This window comes from Acipenser ruthenus, chromosome 4 (assembly GCF_902713425.1).
Source record: "Acipenser ruthenus chromosome 4, fAciRut3.2 maternal haplotype, whole genome shotgun sequence".
NCBI classification, from domain to species: domain Eukaryota; kingdom Metazoa; phylum Chordata; class Actinopteri; order Acipenseriformes; family Acipenseridae; genus Acipenser; species Acipenser ruthenus.
The window spans coordinates 82,046,507-82,073,618 of NC_081192.1; the positions used below are offsets into that span (position 1 = coordinate 82,046,507).

A 27,112-nucleotide genomic window follows, 5' to 3' on the forward strand; every position below is an offset into this window, starting at 1 on the left:
TGGCTACCGGCAGGAATTAGATCCAGAAACAGAAAGCATGCACACCACCAAACTCCTCCACAAAACAGGATTTTGCTTCCTTTTTATACATGTGGCCAATTCCCAATTAGCATAAATTACCTCATTAGGGAATTGCCACACCTGTGATTGCTGGTAGGGGCAGATTTAACCCCATCCCTGCAAACCTTACATTCCCACACACACACTATTTACAAGCATGCAGGAGGCACCATGACTAAAGGTGTAGTTATTGGTTTTATTTTCTCATTATTTATACCCATTATATCCAAAGCACTCAATATAAAGGTGTTGTGGTATAATTACTAAGAAAACATTTTATGTGAAACGTTATTTTTCTTTTGAAAAATTGGATTTCCACTTTCCAAATCAAAATGATATTGAAATATCTTTTTCTATTTCTGCAACAGGCCAGCATGTTTCTTTAACTGCTTTTATTAAAGAGAGTCCTGTTTGCAATCATAGAGTCACTTGTCAAAACAGAAAAACCTTTGCTGACTGAACGATCACATGCAATTGAAAGGCTAGGAGCCACAGTTCTTAATATTTTGCATTTTAGTGTGTGTGTGTGATGGGGACTATAATCCAGTGTAAAATGCCACTATTTAAACGGGTAAAAACAATAATTCTTTAATTGCAGTGGAAGTGCATGCACCTTGGAGATGTACAGTAATTAACTACAGCAACAATGGCAGTTACTACAATTGTATACTTCCAGCACGGTGAGATTCAGTTCCAGTTACAGTGCAGCTAACCTATAATTACAGTAAAAACACTAGTTTTGTGTCCCAATTTAATGCCCATTTGCTGTGGTTGGATTGAAACTAACTTTAATATGTGGAAAATAGCAGTGTGGTGGTAATAATGGTGATCTATAGTAGTTGGCAGATTGTTAATAACTGCAAAACAGCAAAGAACATACAGATCTTCGTGGGCTTTGTGGAGTTGATAAACAACTTGCTGTACCTACAGCTGACATGGGCTCTTACACAGCAGCAAAAGTAATTGATAATGGTGAGCAAGCTGAACAATCATGTTTTAAACTAATAGAGTTCAATAATATCACATTAGAATATTTCATACATCTCTTTGGCTTCTGCTATCTACAAACATGATGATAAAGTACTGTTAATGCTGTATAAGTGTGAGATATTACATTGCAATTGTTTTATCTTAGTAACTTAATGATCTTTTCCATTGTTATTTATTCCAAAATCCACTGATAAACAGATGAAGGAATAGCTCTTGATTGATTTAAAAAAAAAAAAAAAAAAAAAAAAAAAGAACTCGTTACCTTCTGTCTGCTTGGGGGATTCATAGGGAGTGGACGGTGTCTCTGGCTCCTCCTGGGACTCAGTCAAGGAGGGGGTGACACACCTGAGGACAGGCGAGGTGGACGCAGTGTGGGGGCTGAGGGTCAGCTCGCTCCACCCCCTTGGCACTGTGCGGCTCCTTTCCTTTTCGTACTCCTTTGCTGCTAACCTTTCCACATTCTTGTACCTGAAAAGGCAAGCCACATTTCCTCAGCGTGGTGAACTGAAACTCACATTGAAAGAAAGTCCACTTTGCCAGCCAATGTCCTAAAGGAAATCTATAGATATTCACTTCACAGTTTCACCCTGCACACAAGTCACCAAACTGTTTGATAATGACTGTCTGATGCTATTGCATGTCTGCTGTCTGCAGTCACTGCAATCAATATAAGCCCCCACTACCTGACACTTCCAATGGAAAGCTATCTGCAGGAATGCATGAGTTCTGAACTTCTGGAGTAAAGCATCCTACATCCTATTAAAATGCACTCCCAATTGTGTAATTTTTCCCTTCTTGTCTTCAGGGTTTCTATGGGAACCACCACTCATTCCAAGCAGTTTCTTTTTAATAAGCACCTAATTCTCCAAAGTGAAATAACACAGGATCTTCCATTAGATTTAAAGAGAATTCCCTCTTGGAAACAATGCACTGATCAATACACCTAAGTCCCTGTCAGGGATATTTTACCTACACTATACTGCACACTGAGACTAACTCTGTTCTCTCATTCTCCCGTTTAGAACGGAAACTTTTATTTTTATCCACATTCTTAAAAAAATGGTCTCTGCCTCCAAAAGCCTTCCCTGATATCCAATCATTGCAGCCTTTACGTCACATATAGTTTATTCATCAAAGCCTGTTTAGAAGAACAAAGATACATCTGTTTTACATTTAGGCAGACAGTGCTCCTTAACTATTTATTAAGCCCAGCTACCAATCACACACTCTGCGTTTGTACTTTAAACCCCAAATAACTTGAAATATGAATTTCTTCAAGATGTTTTTTTTGTCAGCATTGCTTATTTTGTACCCTAATAATAATTGCAATTGTAAGGAAATCAAAGAATCATACTTCCTTTCTACAACCCAATTAAAATCCTGGCAAAAAGGAGAGCGTTAAATTTGTATTTAATTTAATTTAATTTAACACACCTATATAGATATACAGATACTGATATAATTTACAAAACTAGGGGTATGCTTATCTGGTCCTTATCCAAAGGAAATTACACGCCTTACCCTATCATCTCTAAACATCTTGATATACAGGGCATGACACCTATGTGTTGCTCTGTATGTCTTAAAGTTCTGGTGGCCTGTATTGTACAGGTGCTGTCTATTCTGCTGCAGTTTAATGACTTCCATTAATAATGCATTAATGCTTTAAAGCAATGGGAACATAAGTTTCATGAATTTTAACTAAATCCTCAATGCTGGCTGTTCGAGCTTAGTAATCTAATTTTGCACAAGATATGTTGCAATTTAGAGTATGGGTATTACTGATTGTATTGGAATTTACTGAACAGCACAACAGACAATCACAATGCAGTGCTGTATCTCAATATGTTTACTTGTGGCTAATGTGCAAGTACTCTCAATATTGCAACTTGCAGCTTTTGTGCTTTCCATTCTAATCTTTCTTAGGGGCACTGCCTTGATGCCTAGTTCCTATCCATCCACATTTTAATGCTGCCTGGCTGAAATTGTGTTTATTGGTACCTCCTTAACTCTCTGCCCCTCTGTTAGCACACCTGAATTCTGACCTGAACACTCAATGCCATTCAGCGACTGAACATGGTGATGAATCATGTGGTAGTTTTGAGATGTTATAATATATGGTGTTCCTGTTTAGCTTTAGACAATATCGCCAGATTGGCAGGCACCAGTTTATTTCCATCAACAATAGCTGAGCCCATCAGTTTAAGATATGGCACTGCAGCGCAAAGAATTTAAGATCGCTATGGGAATGCAATAATATTGAAGAGTTATTGTCTCTCTGTGTGTGGTTTTAGCTTGTTGCTCAATATCAAGCAAATATGTTTTTAAAAACTGTCGTCTCCTTGAAATATGTGTTACATGTCTCCACTGATGTAAAACAGAAGGAAGAGATTTTTCCCTTCTTCAGTGGAGTCAGGAACATGAAAGTATTTTACTAAATGGTCAGTGAAATTGGTTTGGATTGCACAGCATCAATGTCACTGTTTGTAAACACTTCAAACATTTCTGCTGTTTAGATCTACACAAGCCATTTAATCCTGTGCATTAGGACACTGAGGTCAGGAACTCCACACAGTGGTCCTAACCTGCAGGAAGGTGTGCTTCAGCAAAGCCCTGATATCATTGTATCTTTGTAAAATATTGTTTTGATGGAGACTAATATTGGAGACTCATATTTATACATGTGTGTTTTACATTGCTGTGCTCAGGCTAGACCTGTTGCCATTTGGTAACAGGGTTAGGCATGTGAATATTCAAGCTCAACCAGGTGATGTGTCACTTTTTCCATACCATAGAGCCATATAGCTGCTGTGCCATAGGAGTTTGCTGACAGGCGGTCGTAACGATTTCTCCGAGCTTGAAAGGGACATGATTTTGGATGTCTTGACTTGTCGGACCACCTGTATTACAGACTGCCACTGCAACCAGGAAATCAATGATTAATCTAGAGCTGATGGGTTTATGTTCGGCCAGAAATGACTGGAAGGGAGAATGATGGCTGCAGAGGGCTGTGATTTGAATGGCCGCCACCGATACGCACAAAAAATCATGGTACTGAATGCACTCCACTGTAAACCAATGTACCTTTTACTGTTTAGAATCAAATCAATGCAATACAAAGAGGATGTGTGTGGGTGTGCACAAGCATGCTTTTTAAATTGTGAGTAGTATGGCAAGCCAAAGTATCATTTAGAGATAAGGCATTTATCAACGATAATCGATGCATTGACATTTTATTTTTAAAATTAAAGAACAAACATTAGTTTTTTAAACAGGATACAATAAATAAAAACACTGTTGTGCATAATAGTTAAACAAAAAGACACAATTTACATTTAAATTAGAACACTTCCGATTATAAAAAAAGAAATACAAAGGACTTGAGTTTTTAACAACTGAAAACAATATGCGTCCGTCCATATCAGATGTCCCTCTAACTTTGTTATAATAATAAAAAATACTATATTTTAACAGAAGTCATTTCTATCTGAACAATGGTTATTCATTACTGTTAACATTTTATGCCCAAAAGCAAAGCAAAACATTTGAATTAATCTCACAAATCCTGACTAATTTAACTATCTTACTAAATTCAGCTTCTTTTTATATAATATTGCCATATAACCCAAACACAACATGCTTTGAAACAAATTTAAAACAAACAAACAAAAAACGTTACTGCCTTAATTTTTAAATCAAGAAAATGAAAGTGAATACAATAGGCCTACTGATTTGGTTTGTCCCAAATGTAGAGGCCTAAAGTGTGTATCCTAGCAACTCACTAATCTACCGTACTAGCACTAAAAGAAGCTCACTCACACACGTGAGGTTTTAATGCATTGATTCACCAATATGTAATCGAAGCTAGGGAAATTTAAGGACAGATGATCAATAATTGATGCATTGATTAATTGTTGCACCCCTAATAGATATCTCTAAATGTTTTAAGATATATCTAAATCATTTCTAGATATTTCTTAATATTTGAAGATATTTTCAGTGACAGCCAAATAGTCCACAACAATTAAAGCTACAAATAAACGTAATGATTAGTTGTAGTGATTGTGAGAGTAAAATGATTAGAAATGGAACCAGCATAAAATATTTGTGAGCTAGTTTTTCCTTTTAAGCCTGTATTTCAAATAGGTTTATTTGTAACTTTAATTGTTGTGGACTATTTGGCTGTCACTGAAGTTGTTCTTTCTGTCTCGATGACATCGCACCGTTTTTTTTTTCATTTTTAAAAAGGGAAAAACTCAGACAGAAATGCAGCACTGACTGAAACACTTTGCAGCATGTTGAAAAGAGTCGTTATCGCATGAAATGAGATGTCGGTGTGGTTCAGTCATGCCTACCATGTGAAAGATTTTTGGGGGCACACCTGGATATATACATAATTGTTTTTATTGTTTTAACTGGCGAGCGAGTATAAGGAATTGCAAAATAATACGGCAGGGGCGGTGCTATGATGCGCTATAAACAGATATGCTATGGTTTGACTGTGGCACTAAACTGTAAGATTGCACTGTGTCTACGAATTTGGGACAAATGCCATCCTGTAGGCATTAAGCCCGGGACTTGATCTTTACATTTCGGGCCTGTCCCGCCCAATTAGGGACGGGTGACCCTAATTTAAAGATATCTTTAAATAATACAGAAACCATGTGGCTTTTGCTAGCATGGTATGCCAAACTGTCATTTAGAGATATCTAAAATGAGGGTTTTAAAGATATCTCTAAATCAGGGGTTTTCAACCGGGGGTACTTATAAGGGTCATAGAGGGTATGCAGGATGACTCACAAGTGCATAAATAAAAATGAAATGATTTTTTTAACAGTATTATATAGTATCTCTAAACCACTGTGCATAAATATTACATTTTTGGTTACAGCTCAAAGCCAACTGCAGATAACATTTTTTTTAAAAATACAGAATATATCACGTTCCATACTTAGGCATGCATGATTTCGATTGAGTGGACAGGATTTCCATTAGGGTGGGTGAAGCAGGTGTCTGGTGATTGTGCCTATGGAAAGCTCTCTGTGCTGTTCATGAACTTTGCTGTTTTCAACTTGTTGTATAATTGAATACTAATTATTATTAATATTATTTAGTCATTTAGCAGACGCTTTTATCCAAAGCGACTTACAGAGAGTCTTGGGGGTGAACCTCCTGGTAATAAGCCCATTTCTTTAACCACTTAACCCTTTGGATAATTATTATGTTGGCTTTGCCGAATAGAAAGCGAATACGACTGTTTCCAAAGAGATTACTAAATACTATAATTCTGTGCATCCAAATACTTGTAGTTAAAAGTTTTAAGAATTAAGCCTACTGTTTGTTATTCTGTCCTAAACCAGCAGTTTGTCACCCACACTATTGTAACATAAATTATTTATTAAATAAATGGGGAGGAAAAGAAATGTGTTAATCAGATTATTGTCCATTTTATTGCAACTATTGTGCCATTCAGTTTCAAAAAAGGTTGAAAACCCCTACTCTGAATCATTTGACGATATCTCTAAATGACTTCCTGTTCATTTAAAGGTATCTCTAAATTATTTAGAGTTTCTTAGTTTCAGTTTCTTTATCAATGTATTACATTTAAAAAAAACATTAATTAGATCCGCCGCCTCGGTACTTGCGCAGCCAGCTTCTGTGTTGTTGTTGCTGGAGTGATTTTCTCACACCGCACGCAGTCTGTCAGTGTTTTCTAGGCAACAGTTCCAAGGCACGCAGCCAACGTCACGTGGAAGTATGTAATCAATGCTTATGTAGTAACTGTATGCAAAGTGCTGAGCCAGCGGAACGACAGAGGTGAAGTTGGCCAAATTAAATAAAATTGACAAATTTATCTTTCGAAAAAAATCAACTACTACAACCCCTGACACAAGTGGCAATAGCAGTTTGAGTGCCACTGCAAGTACTAGAACCAATGGCGAGGATGCATCAACGGAAGAGCCACAACCCAAAAAGTCCAGGCTAGTAAGAAACATTTCCAGAGGAAACTGCATTTCAACCCAATTAGGAAATTGATTTTTGTTTTGTGGAAATCAATGACAAACCTATGTGCTTATTGTGTAACGAGTTTGTGATTTGCAAGACATATAATGTGAAAAGACATTTAAAAAATGTTCATGGGGACTTTTCCAATAAATTTCCGATTGGCCATGATAGTCGCAAAGTGGAAGTCGAGCGACTGGAACAATGCCACCAGAAACAAAAAACAGGCTTGAGACGATTCATGTCAGAACTGGAGCTAACAGCCTTTGCAAGCTACAAAACGAGTTGGATTCTTGCAAGTAAAAAAGATTGATTGGAAACATTGTTAAAGACTGCATAGTTACATGTGTGGAGGTAATTTTGGAAAGTCTCCAAACTAAAGAAAAAGACAAAATCTGTCAGATGGCAAAAAACATCCCTATCAGCGCGAAAACAGTTGCATCACGTATAAGGGAAATGGCCGAGGACTTGGAGAAGCAGCTGAAAGATGAACTTCACGAGTGCCTGTCATTCAGTGTTGCTTTGGATGAATCGATGGACATAACAGACATAACACAACTGTGCATTTGGGTGAGGTATGTGACAAAAGACGGGGAATTAAAGAGGAGCTACTTGCCCTGCACCCATTGAAAGACCACACAAGAGGTAAGGACATTTTTTATGCCTTCCTTCAAGTTGTGGCAAGGTTCGATCTTGATCTGCAAAAACTCGCCTCTGTACAACAAATGATGCTGCAGCAATGACGGGCTCTACAATCTGATTTTCGGCTTTGTTTTTTTCATTGCATTATCCATCAGGAGAGTTTGTGTGCGCAAATGAGGCGTTCTGACTCATTGCGAGACTGCATGGACTAGGTGAACAAAAGTAGTGAATCTAATCCGTGCATCAGCTAACAAATCACCGGCAGTTTCGTGAATTTTTGTACGAGGTTGACGCACAGTATATGGAAATCATTTTTCACGTCGAGGTACGTTGGCTCAGCTGGGGGAATGTACTGAGGAGATTTATAACTCTGTTGCCAAAAAGAGATTTTTAAAAGAAAAACTGAAATTTGGCAGGTTCTCAGACCTGGAAAACGATGTTTAGCTGAGGGATTTGTACTTTCCGAAGGAAATTACAGGGCACTTGAACGAACTGAATGTGTCACTGCAAGGAAAGGAGAAAACAATCTCTGATATGGCCAAACATGCCAGACACTTTCGCCAGAAAATTGACTTGTTTATTGATCACCTGGCAGAGTCTGACTATACCCACTTCCAGCTGATGAAGGCTGATGATGGCAAGTCTGACAACGAGCGCCATGTGGCATGGCTGAAAGAGCTTCAGACTAAGTTTTCACAGTATTTCCAGGATATTGACAGAATGGTTCCGCCATTCGCTCTCCTCAAAAATCCCTTCTCTTTGCTGTCAAGAATGTGAGAAGGTTGGAGGAGCTAATGCCATTGAATCGCCAGCATTGAAAATGACTTACTTTCACCGCAAAACTCTGGTGACACTGCCAAATCAGATATTCTGAGCACCTGTTGTGGCATTTTGGTTGGGTCAACCTACCTGTGCGAAGCCACTTTTTCCACAGTAAATGTCCTTAAATCCAAGTACAGGAGAAGACTGAATGATGCAAATCTGGAAGCCTAACTCTGCTGTGCTGTGAGTAATACACTTAACCCCTGACTTTCAGTCACCTATGTAGAGCAAGGGTGCTCAGTTTTTACACTGACTGGTAATTTCAAGCACTTTTTACCAGAGACAATGGTGACGTTTTGTTTTGTTTTTTTATGAAGGTATATGCAGGCATTTTTGTTTGTTTTAATTTGTTAAGAGAAATGTATTTTTTTTCCCTTGCTGGGAGCAAAATGTACAATTTAATAACCATATGTAATGTTAAATGGGAATAGATACAGCCCACAAGCCATTTTGTGGGCCGCCACAGTGGTCCCTGATTACGTTGAGGTTGCCGACCCCTGATTTAGAGATATCTCGAAATGAACAGGAAGTAATTTGAAGATATCTCTAAATAACTTCCTGTGAAAATGCTCTATGTTTTGAATGGACTTCCTATCTATTTAGAGATATCTATACATGAACACGAAGTAATTTCGAGATATCTTCAAATGATTTAGATATCTTTAAAACCCTCATTTTAAGATATCTCTAAATGACAGTTTGGTGTACCATGCTAGAAAAATCCACATGGTTTCCATATTATTTAAATATATCTGTAAATCAAGTTTAGATATCTTTACATTTTCATTTCATTTACAGATCTCTAATTGATTTACAGATATCATAAAATTAATTTTAGATATCTTAAAAACAATGTAATTCAATTTGAGATATCTCAAAATGTTTTACAGAGATCTCTAAATATTTCAAGATATCTTAAAATATAATTTGAGATATCTCTAAATAATAATTTGGCTTGCCATAGAGTAGAAAACATAACATTCCTCAGCCAGAAGAATGTTTTGGCACAAATGCTATAAAGCATGAGATACAATATTTTATATACATGCATCAATACCATGGAATACTTTTTTTTTCTTAGTCTGATTTGTGCTATTCAGTATGGGCTACACTTCAAAATCCTTCTAATTTGATAAGTCCCTCTTGTAACCTTTCAAATCCTGTATTCAACCAGGCTGGATAAGCTGAGAATAGGTTCTTATTTACATTGGTACTTGGGTACTGGGGGGGGACGGGGCGCGGGAGAGCTCTTGCTTTAGTCATAATGAATGTTTGCGGAATTAGCTGCAGGCCCATAATAAAAGTATCATTCCACGAACCACCTGCCAGGAACCATCTCATGCATAGTGGTCATCAAAGACAAGTCTGAGTTCATAACTCCCTGCTCACATTGATGCTTGCGTCCTTGATCTGTACACATGCTCTCATTGATTCTGTGTCTTGTTCTAGCACATGAATGAGAGGTGTTTGTAGTATTTGACATTGCTGCTGGCTCCACGCCACCTCTATTAAAGAGATAATGCTCCCATTTGGGTATTATAGTCAAGGGTGGTCTCACCCAGACCATTACAGACATTTAGCTGTTGTCTTTACTGACTTGTGGGTAGCATATGTTTATGTAAGATACATGACAATACAGCTAATGCCACCCACTCCCCAAAAATGCTGTAAGTGAATCCACAGCTGACCAACAATTATGTATCTTTATACATGTTGCAGGACTACTTTAAGAATAATATTATAAGTAATGTTTCTAAAGACATTTAAAAAGCCAACCAAACCACTAGATTTTTGTATTTATTTATTATAACTGTTAAATATCTAGAGTTTGCCTATTAGTTTAATCTATTTAAGGTTCAGGATAGCTGTTCTTGATAGAAGTCTCCAGAAATATTAAGATAATGAACAAAATGGGAGTATGTATGCATTTACTAAAACATATCAAAGAGAAATATGTTAAAGAATATACATATATTGGTTATGTATGGGGCAACACAGTAACCATCAATGTGTCCAACTCTAGGCTTTGTCCCTTGTTCAGTATGTGTTCTATCTATAAATATTTTCTCGTTACCATCTAAGCCCCACAATGTATACTCCTCTATTATTAAAGATGAAAAAAGTATAATATATTACAAATTAACACCACAATATAAACACAAACCTCTCCTCTCTGGCATGTTTCTGCTCCTCCCTCTTGTCCATATAGTCCCGACTAAAACAAAAAGAGAAATGATTAAAAATATATATATATATAATAATGTGTGTGTGTGTGTAAGTATTACTTATTAATTAAAATATACTCAATTATGTGGATTCCACTATAGTTTACCATGATACTGTCTACATAGCAATTTCACAATGTATTCAGATGTTATTGTGCTTAATAATTACTAATAATTACTGTTACTTAACACGCTTTAACCACTGGACCACACAGGAGGCTGTGTGGTCCAGTGGTTAAAGAAAAGGGCTTGTAACCAGAAGGTCCCCGGTTCAAATCCCGGCTCAGCCACTGACTCATTGTGTGACCCTGAGCAAGTTACTTAACCTCCTTGTTTTCCGTCTTTCGGGTGAGACGTAATTGTAAGTGACTCTGCAGCTGATGCATAGTTCACACACCCGAGTCTCTGTAAGTCGCCTTGGATAAAGGCGTCTGCTAAATAAACAAATAATAATAATAATAATAATAATAATAATAATAATAATAATAATAATAATAATACTGTATAGTTTGGGGTCTTGCAGAACCCATTTAAGTGATGTTCTGACAGTTTTCCGTCACATAAAACATTTACCATGGGCAGCAGTGTGGAGTAGTGGTTAGGGCTCTGGACTCTTGACCGGAGGGTTGTGGGTTCAATCCCCAGTGGGGGACACTGCTGTTGTACCCTTGAGCAAGGTACTTTACCTAGATTGCTCCAGTAAAAACCCAACTGTATAAATGGGGAATTGTATGTAAAAACAATGTGATATCTGTATAATGTGAAATAATGTATAATGTGATATCTTGTAACAATTGTAAGTCGCCCTGGATAAGGGCGTCTGCTAAGAAATAAATAATAATAATAATAATATTCCACTGTTTATACGTGCTTACATTTATGGACCTACAGTATATGTTTCTTGCTCTTCTTTCTTTTCTGGAACCAAGTCAATGTACAATAAATCTCAGGCAAGACATACTATCAATGTATCTTTGCTGAAACTTTACTGACATTGCTTCAAGATATCAGGAGAGGGCCTCTTTTTGTTGCTACAGTATTTAAAGGTTGGGGGCTAGGGGCCCTAAAACTAGGTCATTGGGATTCAACAATTAAATAAGGATATGTATTAAACCAATGACAATAAGTGCCAGCTGTTTTCATTTTAGCAGGTATTATTCACCAGATTGTTCAAGAGCCCATGGCAATCACATCAAAAAATCAAGATTTAATTAAATATAATTTGAACTGGATAGGATTCCCCCAAACACGGTGGCTATATATGATAACCAATATCATGTGGCTGTTCTGAAAACAAGTGACACCTACTGATACCTTCTCAAACCCCCTGGACAATTATTGTGTGGTGCCAATATATATATATATATATATATATATATATATATATATATATATATATATATATATATATATATATATATACAGTGCCTTGCAAAAGTATTCAGACCCCTGACCAATTCTCTCATATTACTGAATTACAAATGGTACATTGAAATTTCGTTCTGTTCTAGTTTTATTTTAAAACACTGAAACTCAAAATCAATTATTGTAAGGTGACATTGGTTTTATGTTGGGAAATATTTTTAAGAAAAATAAAAAACTGAAATATCTTGCTTGCATAAGTATTCAACCCCCACACATTAATATTTGGTAGAGCCACCTTTCGCTGCAATAACAGCTTTAAGTCTTTTGGGGTAAGTATGTACCAGCTTTGCACACAGTGTCGGAGTGATTTTTGCCCATTCTTCTTGGCAAATTTGCTCCAGGTTGTTCAGGTTGGTTGGACGACACTTGTGGACCGCAATTTTCAAATAGTGCCACAGATTCTCAATGGGATTGAGATCAGGACTTTGACTGGGCCACTGTAGGACATTCACCTTTTTGTTCTTGAGCCACTCCAATGTTGCTTTGGCCTTGTGCTTGGGATCATTGTCCTGCTGAAAGGTGAATTTCCTCCCAAGCTTCAGTTTTTTAGCGGACTGAAGCAGGTTCTCTTGCAGTATTTCCCTGTATTTTGCTCCATCCATTCTTCCTTCAATTTTAACAAGATGCCCAGTCCCTGCTGATGAGAAGCATCCCCACAGCATGATGCTGCCACCACCATACTTCACTGTAGGGATGGTGTGTCTTGAGGCATGGGCAGTGTTAGGTTTGCGCCACACATAGCACTTTGAGTTTTGCCCAAAAAGCTCTATCTTGGTCTCATCTGACCACAAACACATGCTTGTGTTACATCTATCCACGGTCACAAACTCTTCAAAAGTTTTTGTTTTTTTTCTTTTTGGTTAATTAAAAATGTATGTACTCTATGTCCTTTATCATGGTCATAGCACTAGGCGTGCCTCAGTAACCTACTTGAATTTGTTCCTCTCTTCCCGCTCTATCCGCAGTAACCTCTCCTCTCTCTCCTGTCGCCTTCTCTCTCGCTCAGCCGCTAGGGACTCCTGGTGCTGTCGGTAAGAGGAAGTGAGCAGCCCGCCCAGCACCGGTCTGTGAATCAATCAAAAGGTAGGAAATCAGTACCGCTGTATACTACGGTAATGAATAGCTAAATGTTTGATTTCAAAAGCATTTTGTTGACTTGAGGTTTTTTTGCCTTTGGCATCAAAACAATTTAGCCAATCACAATTCATTTTAATAGGACAGTGAACCTGCAAAGGTGAAGACAGAAGATAGCTACTTCTTGTGAGGCTAATATGTTATGAGGACAATAGAAATTTTGTTTCACTTTCCTGGATGTAGATTAGAATGTGGCATAGTTTGGAAGATGGGCCTGGAGTGATTGTTTTACTAGGAGTAAAGAGGGATCTAGGCTAAACAGTACCTGTAACAGTACAGCACAAGCTATTTAATGCTTGTTGGATGCTTGATAAAGGTTCACTTCACATACGTTCTTCATTAGGAGTCTTCCTAAAAATCTGGCTTAGATCGCCAAGCCTCCACTAGAGAACAAATACGTTTCCACACATGGACCATCTAAAAACGTTAATGGTTTGAATATTTTAAACTGTCTCGTCAACTGTATTTTCAATTTGTTTTTCTTGAGCCTTGTACAGTTTCTAAAGTTTGGGGTCTGGAGACCCTAAAACTAGGTCATTGGGATTCAACAATTAAAAAAGGATATGTAGTTAACCAATGGCAATAAATGACAGCTGTTTTCAGTTCAGTGGGCATTATGTTTTTGTTGAGGCTTTCATTGAATACAGAAGTTCAGTGAGTTTTAATTAAAATAAGGGATGTGTGCTGTTCAGAATACCATGTGGCTTTAATGCCTTTTCTCGTACATTAACAATTAATAGTTATTGCATTAGGTACAGTGTAACTGTAAAGAAACCTTAAAACAGAAAGAATGTAGTCAACCAATTATACTTTAAATACTGCATGCTGTAGAAGTACTCATATGATTTGGAGGCTTTTCTTTTAATAAGAGTGAACAAGTTCTAACTTGGAGGGCTTTGATACCTTGACACGTGGGACTACACTTCTTTGCCTCCCATTTGAGACATCTACTAATAAGGTAATTTGAGATGGTGTGTACTTTCACTGATGGCTTTAACTGCTGTAATATATGGCCAATGTTTCTGGTCCCCTTTCCTGTCTTACCAGCCTACCGAAGAGGTACTGTAGTGCTGTCATACTACTGTGAATACTGCTACTGAGAAAACAGTTCTAACAAACAGCTCTTGCACACCAATTCTGCAAATTGCTCTTACTAAGCTGCCTGCATATTAATGCTGCATTCAGCACACCTGTCTGTTTTGGAGTCCGGGGAGGGTGACACAGATGTTCCATAGTGGGAGGTGGGTGTCGTGGGGGCACTCAGTGTGGAGTAGGTCCTGCTGCTGGTGTAAGGGCTGCTGCTGCCATAGCTGTTGTATCTGAGGTGCGAAGGAGCAAGCAGGAACAGAGAGAGAGAGAGAGAGAGGGACAGGGTGAATAATGGTCAGTCTTCAAGCCAGCATGCTGCACACAACATAGGGCGACAGAGCATCCGCAACACAACACACAAAAACATTTGAACACTGTATCTAGCATCAGGCAGTGACAACAAGCAAGGGTACAAATATGGCTTTTTTTTAAAGGAGGCTATAATAAGAGGTGTGCATAAACCATGAAAACATTTTTGTGGAATCCGTATTTCTAAAATATTTGTCGCACTGGAGAATAACAAAATTAGGATGAACCCAATGACATGATCATACTATGCTGCGAATAACTGAAATTGTGGAAATTTAATTTGGTAACTAAAAAAGCATGTTGAATATTTCAACAATAACCTCCAATGTTTGCCTTTGCTGTCCCCTGTAATTTTACTGAAAGCTAAAGAACACATTGAAGCCAAGAATAGTCAATTATGATGAAGATAAAATGGATGGGTTATATTTTGATATTTCCAGTCATGTTTCATGAATGCTGCAGACATTGGGGATGTCCATCTTCCTTCCAGTATGAAACTGGAAATTATATGCTTAACATCTATATAGGGTTCAGAAAACTATTTTCAACTTTATTTCCACCCATCATACACTATGTAAAGGAATTAACACCGTCAAAAACACTCAATCCAAGTAATTTATCGTTACAACTGTTAGGTTGATACAGTATTTCTCTTGTAATATTCAGTATTCTATAATGGCAATCATCCATCTCTTGTCTATATTACTCCTGCAGCCTTGAATGTTATAGTTTAATCTTCCGACGGTATGTGCAATTCATTTTTTATCTACATTTCAGGTTAATAGACATGTATTATCGAAGGGACTGACGTAATAGAATACGCCTCTATTATTACATCTGTGAGAAGCAACTCCTACTGTGAGGGAACATAGAGCAAACAATGAAAGCCCTGTGAGTATACAGTAGTTATACTGAGACAGATGGTCAGCAAGGGCTACTGCAGGTGTCTTCATATTTTTTAGCTCTGGAGCAAGAGCTGCCAAGTTTTTCTTCCAAGAATTCTAATGAAAGGTCACCATGTAATCATGCACATTTTTTCTTTTACCATTGAGCTTGATCTAAATTGAATAAGTGTCCTAGCATCCTAAACACCACACACTGCACAAAGATCACAGCTGTAATCTGCAGGACCTCAAAATTGTCCCACACAGAACTTTTGCTACAGTGATTTATAAACAAAAAAGATGAACATACCCCTTAAATGAAAGTGTTTGCCTGAAACACTAAATGCATATTAAAACATTTAAGCTGAAAGCATTGCAAGCTTGTACATACCAGTGTTACATACTGTATATTGAATTCATCTTATTTCGTTAAAGTTAGTTGCCTCTTATTACTGTATATTTTTTTGGTTTTAACCTAAAGCACTATGATGATCAAATGATTAGCAACAGTCAACAAAAGGCTAAAGCACAAGGCAGCCCATTGCTTTGTAAGACCAAACCATATCAGGCATGTGGATAGAAAGAGGTTAAAAGCCTACGTTGTTGCATGTTGTTCCACTAGGAACATAACATTTTATAGGACCACATTTTACAGGTCAGCCTACCTGCTGGAGGAGTACCTGGAATAATAGGGATCATTGGGATCTGAATATTTGCTTGAGTAGGTAGCATCTGCTTGACTGTAAGTAGAGACAGAGAGAACAGGAAACAGAGACATGGAAAATACACCAGGGTAAAGGAATGAGAAAGATAATAGGTCTTTGGAAGCACCAAGCTTAAAAATGTAACTGACCTATAAAATGGAATTACACAGTGCCAAAATGGTATCAGTTGTTTATCTAGAAATAAGTGTCTTACTTTTTAGAGGGGGCTTTTAGAATACAAGAGTTATGGCTCTCTTTCCCCACTCAGAAATGAAAAGGCACAGATCACTGGCATTGTATAAAACATAACTGTTCCTTTCTAAATCAACAAGGAAATCCACAGTTTTGTTAGCTGAGAATGAGAATGTGCGGTTGATGTAGAATTTCTAAGATGGGCCTCTGAGGTTTTGAACCAAAGCATGAAAGCTTCAATAGACATTTTAAAGCAATGCAAACCACAAGTTAACAACAAAACAATGCAGTGTTAATGTTATGTCTGACAATGCATACAAGGAACTTACGGCATGCATTGTTAGTAAGCTAATTCAACAAATATATGAGAGGACACAGTGAAATAACCTTCCAAGCCTGCCTCTTAAAAAGCGGAACTGAAAGTTAAAAATACATAGTGTTACTTCAAAATCCAAATTCTGTCACAGTTTGCTTTAAATTTTAAAAAAGACCAAAGGAAATTTAATCAGTCTGATTTCTGGCCAAGAAGAGTGTTGTTGTTTTTTTGCTTGATGACTAAAAGAGATACAAACACAACTGTGATTCCCTAATGCTCTACTGGGGCAAGCTTGGTAAATGCAAGTTATGGTCAGGTCAGTTGGCCCAACTACAACACAAGATGAAAAGCACAAGTTTATTTTCTTATTTGTTGTATTTTTATTGGTACTTTGGAGGCTAAAACAGTCCTCTGTTTTTCTTTTCACTAGAAAGTTCTGCACAACCACAATGAAAGAAAGGTAGATGAGCAATAAACTACAGGAGGTCACACAAGACTGTAAAATGGTAAATGTAGCTTTCCAGCAGCTGGGATAAAAAAAAAAATGACACCCGCCACTAATATTTGGCAGCTTTTTTGTGAACCCCAGAATAGAACTAATGCATTCCATTAGAAGAGAGTACTACCTGTAGCAAGACCTTGTATAAGAACTACAACTAAAAAGCCACTTCTATAACCACATCTACTCAGCCACATAAAGTTAGTTCAACACCTGTGTTAAGTGCAAATCAAGTTGTGGTTATTTGTGCACAACAAACACCTGTGCTCTTCTTGAAACGGGGCATGATTAAAGGGTTTTTTAGATTTTAGTGGAAGTGGCTAACTCTAGTGTCTACCTGTTGGACCTCATTGCTTCAGCCTCTGTTTCCTTGACTGTAGAGGGAGGAGGTTCATCAAAGTCGTAAGAGAAAAGATGGAAGGGAGAATGAGGGAGGTAGGGCAGTTTCTCCACAGTTGGAGACGCAGCCGGGGTGATGTTGGCTGAAGAACCCTGGGAACCAGTTCTGGAAGTGGTTGTCAGCAACTTTCGATTGGCTAACAATGAGGAAAGCACGGAGGGTGGTGGTGACACAGACAGGTGAGAGGAGTTGGGAGGGTCGGTGGAGCCTGTTGCCCTGGGTGAGGAGGTCCGAGAGTTCTTTGCTGTAGGGTTGTTGAGAGGCCTATCTTCTTTAGAAGTTGGTATGAAGTTGGCTACATATTTAGGAGAGCAAATGCTATTGGCTTGTTCTACGTTGTCTATCCCTGGAGACTGTGAAACCAAACTGAAATTGAAGATGAAGGAGGGGTTGAAAGGTGGTGGAAAAGAGTGGGATCAGGACATCAATAGTAAAATAGAGAAACAAAGCTTTAAGGTAGATTTACATAAATGAAGACTTACAAAACTAAATCAGGATCATATTTCTTTTTGACCAACCTACAAATTATAAACATGTAAAATGAAGCATTTTGTCTATTACATAGACCAGAAAATTCCCAAGATAGAATACAATTTGTAAGAGAGATCTTAGAGCATTAGTTATTTTACTGAATTACCAAACACCACCAGCCTGATCCATTGAACTAAAGCATCATACAGAAATCAATTAGTTTTTTTTTTTGTTTTCTTTTATTCTGCCATCTTTGTTTTGTGCAGAACTGGACTCCATAACAGACCCAGACCTGAATATGATGATCTGTCATGATCATTGATTAAAAGATACAGGTGTCAAAATATAAAATCATGACATTTACGTCAAGGTACTGGACCCTTTGTGCATGTGGGGAGGTTTTTATGACGAACGCTGAAGGGCTCTAACAATTAATTCTATTTTGAGAAAGCCATTTGCAACTTGTGCAACTGTGCCTGGAAGTGCTCCAGGCGAAATCTGTAGGTAGTCAGACTGCTGCATTAAAAGCGGTCCAGGTGCCTTTCTGAAATATAACAGTCTTGAACTATGTCCTGTTCAGTTTCTGCTGCTGATACACAATAATACATTCCTACATAGTGACCACTGTTTGGTTGCATAACAACAATACTGTTTCTGACACGCTTACAAGCTTTTTCCATCTGTTCACATTTGATAAATGCCAGAGTAAATCAATGTGAGATGGTGGTGCTTTGGGGGGGTGGGTCAGGGGTTTGGTAAATAGCAGGCAGGACTAAATGGAAAATGTTTCCATTAGTTTAAATAAAGGAAACGAGGAACGAGGCTAGAAAAGGAGCTTATATTAAAACAGACGGGAACAAAGTATGAAGAAGGATACAGTACACAAATCGGTATACAAAAGGGTATGTCCTGCGGATGATACTCTTGCACATTTTAGAGGAAAGAGGAAAGACAAAAGGAAAATGAAGGATGATGGGTAAATGGGATTGGCAGGTTTAGGGCGTTGGAGGGTCAGGTTGGCCTACTTGGCTGTGGGTTTTAAGGTACATTGTATCCTAGTACCTGTGTTTGACCTGTCTAGAGGGCTCTTCCTCACCCTCATCCTCAGTATTGGGCTCTGTGATTGGTTGTTCTTCCTCTTCCTCTCTGTGATTAAAAGGGGGAGGGACCAAGAGAGGGGAGGGGGAGGGAGGGGAGACAGAAACCGTGCAAGACAGCATGAAAAGAGAAACCACCCAGAAAAAATGTAACAGGCATGGAAAAAATGACAAAGACATGAATACATAGCAGAGGGACTGGGGATAATGTGACAGAGAAACAGATCGGAGTGTCTCTGGAATATGATCGAACTATTATTCAAATTAAAACAATAATATTGGACTTGCGCTGATAGAATGAATATACTGTGCTTCTTTATTCCATATTTGTTTTAAAAAGAATTACATTTTAATACATATAGTAGACTGTCAAATATGCATTATAATATAAATGCACATGAATAGGAGACGGATAGAATTATTGTTTGGTGTTTAGCAGGCTTGTACAGTATTGTGGGTGTCTATATCCTGCTCCGGCAGTACTACACAAGTTTACCATGTGATCAATCCCAGTGCCACAGATGAGTATTTTTGAGACCCATTCAAAATGTTTGCTACCATGCTGTTAGCTAATAACAAGTTACAGTTGTTTACTGTGGTCATAGCTCCTAAAATTTCAAGAAACTACTGCCAAATTCACAAATCACTAAAACAGCTTTGGTTAATCCTTAACACTCTATCGTTTATCACTTCCTAAACGCAGATGGTAAATCTCAGTTCCCAGCCAAACTGTAAATGCTGAAGATTATAAAGATATAATGATAAACTAACATACACATTTCCCATTGTTTTAATTAAACTGTATTTGCAACATGACCTTATAAATTTACAAATAGGTTACCAGAATGAATTACATATTTGTATCAATAAGCCTTGCTGACCTGCCAGGCAATTCTGGTAATTTCCTATGTTTTCAGTTATATTGCTTAAACCTGCTGTAAAGACCTCAGGCAATCACTTCATAAGGGTGAACAACTGTTTCACAAGAATACCCCCTCAATAGATTAGAAAAGGAGGCAAACAGTCAGGAGTTTGGCTGGCTGCCAGCTGAGAGACAGACACAGACCCCTTGCTGACAGTAAATGTGTCTATCAGCATTATTAGCCTCTGCTATTTCTGTGGTGGTAGCTGTCAGGAACTATCAACTGCTCCTGCTTTTCATTATTGACATTAAAGCGCAGTGCTTCAAAGGGGGCACAGTTCCTGTCATGTGTGTGATATTCCGTATTAAAACAAGCAGACCAGCATTTGACCGCTCAGATGTTACAGGCCTCAGGGATAGAAAGCGAAGAAGGGTAGACTGAAACCATTATGACCAATAGGTTTGACCTGGTTGAATTTTGCATATATCTCAATAGATTTGTAATAGATTATTATTTTTTAGCTGGCATTCATACAATGAAATGTTTGTACTTGTTGTCTGTACAAGGACATGTGGTAATGGTACAAAAGTAGATACAACTGTAAGCGCTCTTGAATTAACTTACTGTATTATTTATGGATCTCTAGCTGTTTATATCCTTTCTATACAGTCAGAGTAGACTGTTGTTTTGAATGGAGTTATTTTTCCTCATCCTGCATACAGGCTTGCAGTGTTGAAAGAGTTAATGTCTCGAATAAATTGACTGAATGATACGATACTTAGAAATATATTACTGTGGTGTTTGCAAAGTTTTAGCTAAATAATCTCAAAAGTTGGTCCTAAAAGGCACTCAAATAACAGATCAATTTAATTAATACAGTACCAGTAATGAAGCATTTTGTTTTCCTGTGCAACTTCAATCAGTAACATGTTGTATTTTCCAGTTGCCTATGATTTGTCTAAGTTAGTTAAAAAAATAAAACCTTTACGGTCCCAGAATGTTTAAAAATGAAAAGCACCTAGTGAGACTCTCCAGTTTATACCCCATTAACACCACGGCAGGGGTCAGCTCAAATGAAATGTGCTGAATGAGAGCTGCAAACCCCTGAGGCTGTAGGCTTTCCAGAGTTCCAGAAGCCACCTTTTGGTTCACTCACTGATCCAAAACTTTTCAATTACATTATAAATACATTTAAATAAAGTAAATACCTCCTCTTTTTAAATATTTTTGACAGCGCAATGCAGCAGCAAACTCTTACAGATGGTGCCAGTAGGCATCATGTGAATCAACCTCCCAACTGCTCAGCAGCTCGCGTGTTAAGCTTCTCAGGGTTTGGCTGTCATGCTAAAAGCACAGAGTGATTTCTATTGAAGGTTACACATTATAAGTAATGATTAATGATGAAACTCTGCAGGGAGGTTGACTTTAACAAATGTTCAGTGTAACCGCCCTATTGCCGAATAGCTGCACGTAGACAAAGACGTAATTGTCCACTACTGCAGAGAGTCAATGTTGGGATGGTCTAGGATTGCCACAGGAGAAAACCACAAGGACCAAGTTAATGCAGTATGTACCCTGTCGGAGGACCAATTTGTTAACTGCAACTGCTTTAGTCTATGGCATCAACTAATTAAGAATGTAGTGTTTTCATTGAACATGTCTGATATTCTCTCAAAGCTAAGTTGTATCACTGAGTATTCAAAAGTGACATTAAAAAAAAAAAGAAAAAACTGGGAAATATATGTTGCTTTGAAAGCATGCAGTAATTTATTTGCTAGCACATTGCAGTAACTCGTTATGGTGTAATTATTTGGAATGTACAGTCGTTATATGGTTGTAATACTGTTTCCAGTAGGTCATTATTTTACCATTACTTACATTACCATTACTTAGTACCTACTGTATTTAGTGGCAGTCATATTTTGTGCTTTACAGTGTTTATAAAGTTCCAAATTTGTATTTATAGGTTCTAATTATCCCCTGTAGGATACTACTAGATGATAATGTATGGCTGGACCCTGTAAATTTAACTTTGAAATGTACTTACATGGTAGCACCGAATACTGAGTAGTTACCAAATTAAGATGTAATTACCTAGCAGCCTCACTATTTACACTGTACTTACTCAGTAATTACTATTATGAACCTCAATACTAATTTAGGATTCATTATTGTAAAGTAATAGAATTCACTTTTGCTGAATGAAGCACTTGTCATTACTGCACAGCTATAAAATAGTTACAGTTTAAAAAAAAAAAAAAAAAAACACACCTACATTACCCTGGTTTCCCTGAACAAGTCTGCCAATTTTGATCACAGACTGTACTTAGAGGCCAAAGGCTGAGACTATAATCATTTCTCAAAATGTTTAAGGTGAGCGTTGATGCATACATACACCACACCAGCTGGTCCCCATTCGGTTTATTATACATTAGTTCCAATTGGTTTGTCTACTTTAAAAATCAAGAGAACGGGTGGCCAGCACTGGATACCTTTCATTTCTAGCTGGCTGGCACAATCCCACCTCTGGTTTGTATTTACTGAACATTGTTTATATCTGATGGCAATAATTAAAACAGGATATGGTTGACAGAACCCCATTCTCTTGCAATCAGGACCACTCTCTATGAAGCTAAGGAGTGAATGGCGATGTAGACTGAACTACTCTCCCTCTACTGGGTGGTCCTTACAGAGTAGGATGGTGGGGCAGTGTGGGGAAGCTCATGTTGCAGCAGTCTATGTCTGTGCAGTACATAGATAAACACAGGACATCAGTCCTTCGTGTTGTCAATCTGGTGACTTGTACAAACAGTGCACACTTTAATCTGCTTGGATAAACACATTAATCAGTACCTGGATGCAATAAATTAGTAGCTCTGAAGAAGAAGTCTCTCTTGTGTTGAGTAGTAAGACGTGCTGTCTTTTTGGATGAGAAGTTCCTGGTGCATGTACAATACTGTCTACTTTGTGGACGTTAAAGAACCAATTCCACTCTTTCAAAGCTAAATAATTCTACCTTGGCTAAATCTTCCCTACCCAGTCCAATACTCAAAAATAACCCTTAAGTGCATTAGCAGTATTATAAGGGAACAGTGCATCCCCTCAAGAGCGAGATATTCCACGTTAGTGGATCTATACTGTTAAAATATCTTCAATATTATATTAACGGCAATACAGCTGGTTGTGCCCATTTTAACAACCACAGCAAGAACAGATCTAGAAGACGACAGGCAATCAATCAACAGATATGTGAAGTGTAATCTTTAATCCAATAATCAGAAATGGGAATTGAAATACTTGTAAAATCCCATGTGCAGCAGTGGATTGTTCTGTATAAAGTAAGATTTATAATTAGGGTTATGCTTTGCAGGTTATGCTATGCTCAGCTGGAACCGTTTCCTTGTCATTGTAAGAACAAGATGAAAAATTGCAATATTATTTTCTGGTTGATGCACATTTTCTTTGCCAAATCCTATATCTCTGGCAAGTCTAACAGATGTACTTTAAAGTCTCAGTAGGTTTCAAAGAACTCCCAGTCTTGAACACAGCACTTTATTTTCTTCTATCAAACCAAACACATATGCATCCAATATTCAATTCATACCATGTTAAACTAGGGTAGGTTTGCATCTTCTGCTCTTTATTTGTAACATGATGAACAGTTAAGCAACAACAGTGGATATTTCATTTTCATGATGTGAATTATTGCCAAATACTCCAAGCATGCGTACTCTGTCCAAAACTTTACAAAGTGAAGTGGTATTTAAATCAGTATAAGAATGCTGCAAACCTACAGCAGACAGGACTCTAATGCACTTCCCGGCACACTAATGCTTTATGAATAGATCCATTTTTGTCTATCTCAGATATTTACTGTATAATCATTTTTGCCATCCTAGGACTCAATGTTTACTGTTTTGGTCTATTTTAGTCCTCGCTTGGGGTTCCAGTCTCGATCCTGTGTTGAAGTCTACTCAAAACTTACATTGTCTTCTGATGAACTAAATTACAGTACACAAAGTGCTGTATTTAATATACAGGTGCATCATTTTTCTCCAACCTTATTAAGAGATATGAACTGTTCATAATACTGAGTAAAATGCATGTTATGCATGAGTATATTGGCCTGGATATTGGCCTGCTGGAGGCAATGTATTTTCTTTTTCAGTTATCAAAATGAGCTACAGTTGGATCAAAAGGTATTTACTTCACCCATGTGTTTAGAAAGCCTATACACAGTGAGGTTGGGACATAAAACTAACCAGACCAACACTTTCTGTTACACTGATGATAAAACGTTTACACTTCAGGAAGACATCTGTTTATTCTTACTTAAGTCCAAATACAACACCAAATCTCAGGGCATGGGGCATTATTAACAAAGTAACACCTACCCTTCCTTCAGCACAAAAGGTTCTGCAGTTTATTATTATTAGTAAATCCCCATATCATTCCATTTCATCCCTCGATGACCCCTTGAAAATCTATCTGGATTGCACCTCACTGTCCAGACATGTTTCCAGCTTTGCTGCAGATCACCAAACTTCATGAGATCACGCATTCTTCCTCCTCCTTTGTTATGCCTACTTTAATAAACAGACTGTAAAGCCTGAACACTAAATGAATACCTTGCAGCAAACACACTTCCTGACATTTTAGGGATATCTTCCCCAAGTTTCAGGAGTTTTAAGGGAGTAAACCCAAAGAGACCTTAGGTGTATTCACTACACTGAAAAAAAAACAGGGATAATACTCAGAAACAGGATTTCATAGATAGTAGCCATGACGTGTGTTGCATGCTCAAAAATTAAACGCCACCATAAACCTATTGTACAACATTATGGATTTGGGATTTATGTATTTGCATTAAACTCTACATCTGCCAAACAAAGGGAAATAATGGTCAACTTCGGTCAAGCTATTTTAAGGTGAATACTGCGCTATCTGACCTGCATTAGTGATGGATTCTCCTTTGTCTTATTAACTGTTTTTTTTTTCTTAGAAATTCCCAACAGTGGCTCATCAAGTGTGTAATAACTAGCTGAATTCAATGATTTCCATTATGTTAAAGCTGTTTGGGGATCATTTCATTAAATCATATATATTCACACATACTGCATACATTCTGGGAAGGTTCTACTGAATCCCCACACTGTAATTCACACTACCAGAAAATTCACTAAAGGAACAAAGTATTTGGCTGATCCATGCTGGTAAACTACTCCAAAGCTAGTGTATTGGAAGCAGTGGGATATGATAAATATTCCCCACTAAAAATGTCTAAAAGTGCATATTAACGACTAATAGATTACGCTTTCTTTTTTTTTTATTCATTGGGTTATTTATAATGAACACAAGCTCCCAAGTGTATATGCTGCACACTGTCTTACATCTGATGATTTATACTATGTTTTTCATGGTCAGTGAAAAAAAAAAAACATTTTATAGCTGTCTTAAGAATTCTATCTCCAGACAAAATTATACTCTTATGTCTAAAATGTATTTGCAACTAGAGAATAACCTTGAAGCAACCACAAATGTTACATTTGGTTTGAATACTTAGGTATATAAGATCATACTTATGCAAACTGACATATAGAACTCTCTAGTATTTAATGTATTAAGCCTTGCAGCAGGGCGTGTGTGAAGCACTGTGGGCAATATAATCAAAGCCAATTTTGTTTAGCATTTATCAGACTATAAAACGAATAAACAGATGTGACTAACTATAGTTGTAAGTGGCTGATACATGAAAAATGTAGAAGAAAGAATGACATTTTGGGTAAAAAAAAAAACCCAAACTAATTTGATTGTGTTTACATGAAACCAAGAACCGTCTAGAACAGTCATGAATATCAAACTTTATTTAATTAGTCAAACAACATTCTTTGAATAACTTAGGAGCTAAAGCTTTGTCTATAAGGCCTATACAGTCCAATGTAGGTCAGTATACTCATCTACATAGCATTTTATTTCAATAAACTATCTGTAGCAAATAAAATATTATTAACCCTATATTCTATATCTGTACAAAAATGCTAGCAGTTTATTTTTCATACAGGACTGACTGAGCAAGTCAGCAATAATGGCATTGAAATGTTTGAAATATAAGATCCATTGCAGTAAAAAACACACGAACACACAATAATGTTTCTATGGCACAGAATTAATCAAGCATATGATGTGTCAGAAAATTCCAAAATGATTCAATAGTCACCACAGGCGGTAACTTGAGACTCACCTCAGTATTTGAACATTCAAAAAGCTGAGCACTTAACTGCTTTCTTTCCGATCTCAAAAACAATTTGGAAATTTCCACTCCCGTACTACAGCTACTAACCTCCCCTGTTTGTCGATATTCAAGCACAGAAGAAGGATGATTGTTAATCCCTTTATCAGGTGTCTTTTTAGGCATTAATAATGTGAGAAGGTGGCTAGGGGTCATCCATACCATGGACTCCTCAAAGCTATTCTGCTGTCACATGCTGTGCTTTTTACAGTTTATGACCGGTTCTTTTAACCCTCTACCTCACCTGCTCTTGTCTCTCCTATACTCAATAGTGCACTAAACATTCACTATAACACATATACTACAGTAAATGAGTGAGAGAAAAATCTATATACATACAGTAGCTTATTGTATAGTCTTAAGAGTGTTTATATATTTATTACACAGGAGATTCTATTTATTTATCAGTATAATTCCCTATGTATCGCTAAGATACACCTTGGTTGGTCATTGATATTTAAAAAAAAAAAACGGATCAACTATTTTATTTTATTTTTTTATATCTTGCTAGTAGCCTATTTGTACAAATATAAATCATGCCATAGAGGTGTACAGACTCTGTGCAGATTCAGCTCCCAAATAAGAAGTTAAATCCAAGTTTGTTACAGTGTTTCAAGATTATAAACTTCAGCTTTTGGGATAAAGACCAATATTCAGGGAAATTGACTGCCACTCCGAGAAGTTATTATATTGTATCT

At 37.4% G+C, this 27,112-nt stretch overlaps 1 protein-coding gene across 8 annotated transcripts in view; it reads right to left on the reverse strand.

The window, feature by feature from the left end:
* The window catches only part of LOC117400336 (FH1/FH2 domain-containing protein 3-like), a 284,731-nt gene that overhangs the window by 52,892 nt on the left and 204,727 nt on the right, over window positions 1–27,112 (reverse strand). For 3 of the 8 annotated variants that reach the window (XM_059022942.1, XM_059022941.1, XM_059022940.1), the window contains 7 exons: window positions 19,228–19,311; window positions 17,632–18,060; window positions 16,249–16,323; window positions 14,492–14,620; window positions 13,098–13,232; window positions 10,682–10,732; window positions 1,313–1,518 (listed from right to left, as the gene is read on the reverse strand). In XM_059022942.1, coding sequence (XP_058878925.1) covers window positions 1,313–1,518; window positions 10,682–10,732; window positions 13,098–13,232; window positions 14,492–14,620; window positions 16,249–16,323; window positions 17,632–18,060; window positions 19,228–19,311 — 1,109 coding nt within the window. The remainder of the gene's footprint in view (window positions 1–1,312; window positions 1,519–10,681; window positions 10,733–13,097; window positions 13,233–14,491; window positions 14,621–16,248; window positions 16,324–17,631; window positions 18,061–19,227; window positions 19,312–27,112) is intronic. The other 5 variants (XM_059022944.1, XM_059022943.1, XM_059022947.1 and 2 more) reach the window with 3 other exon arrangements.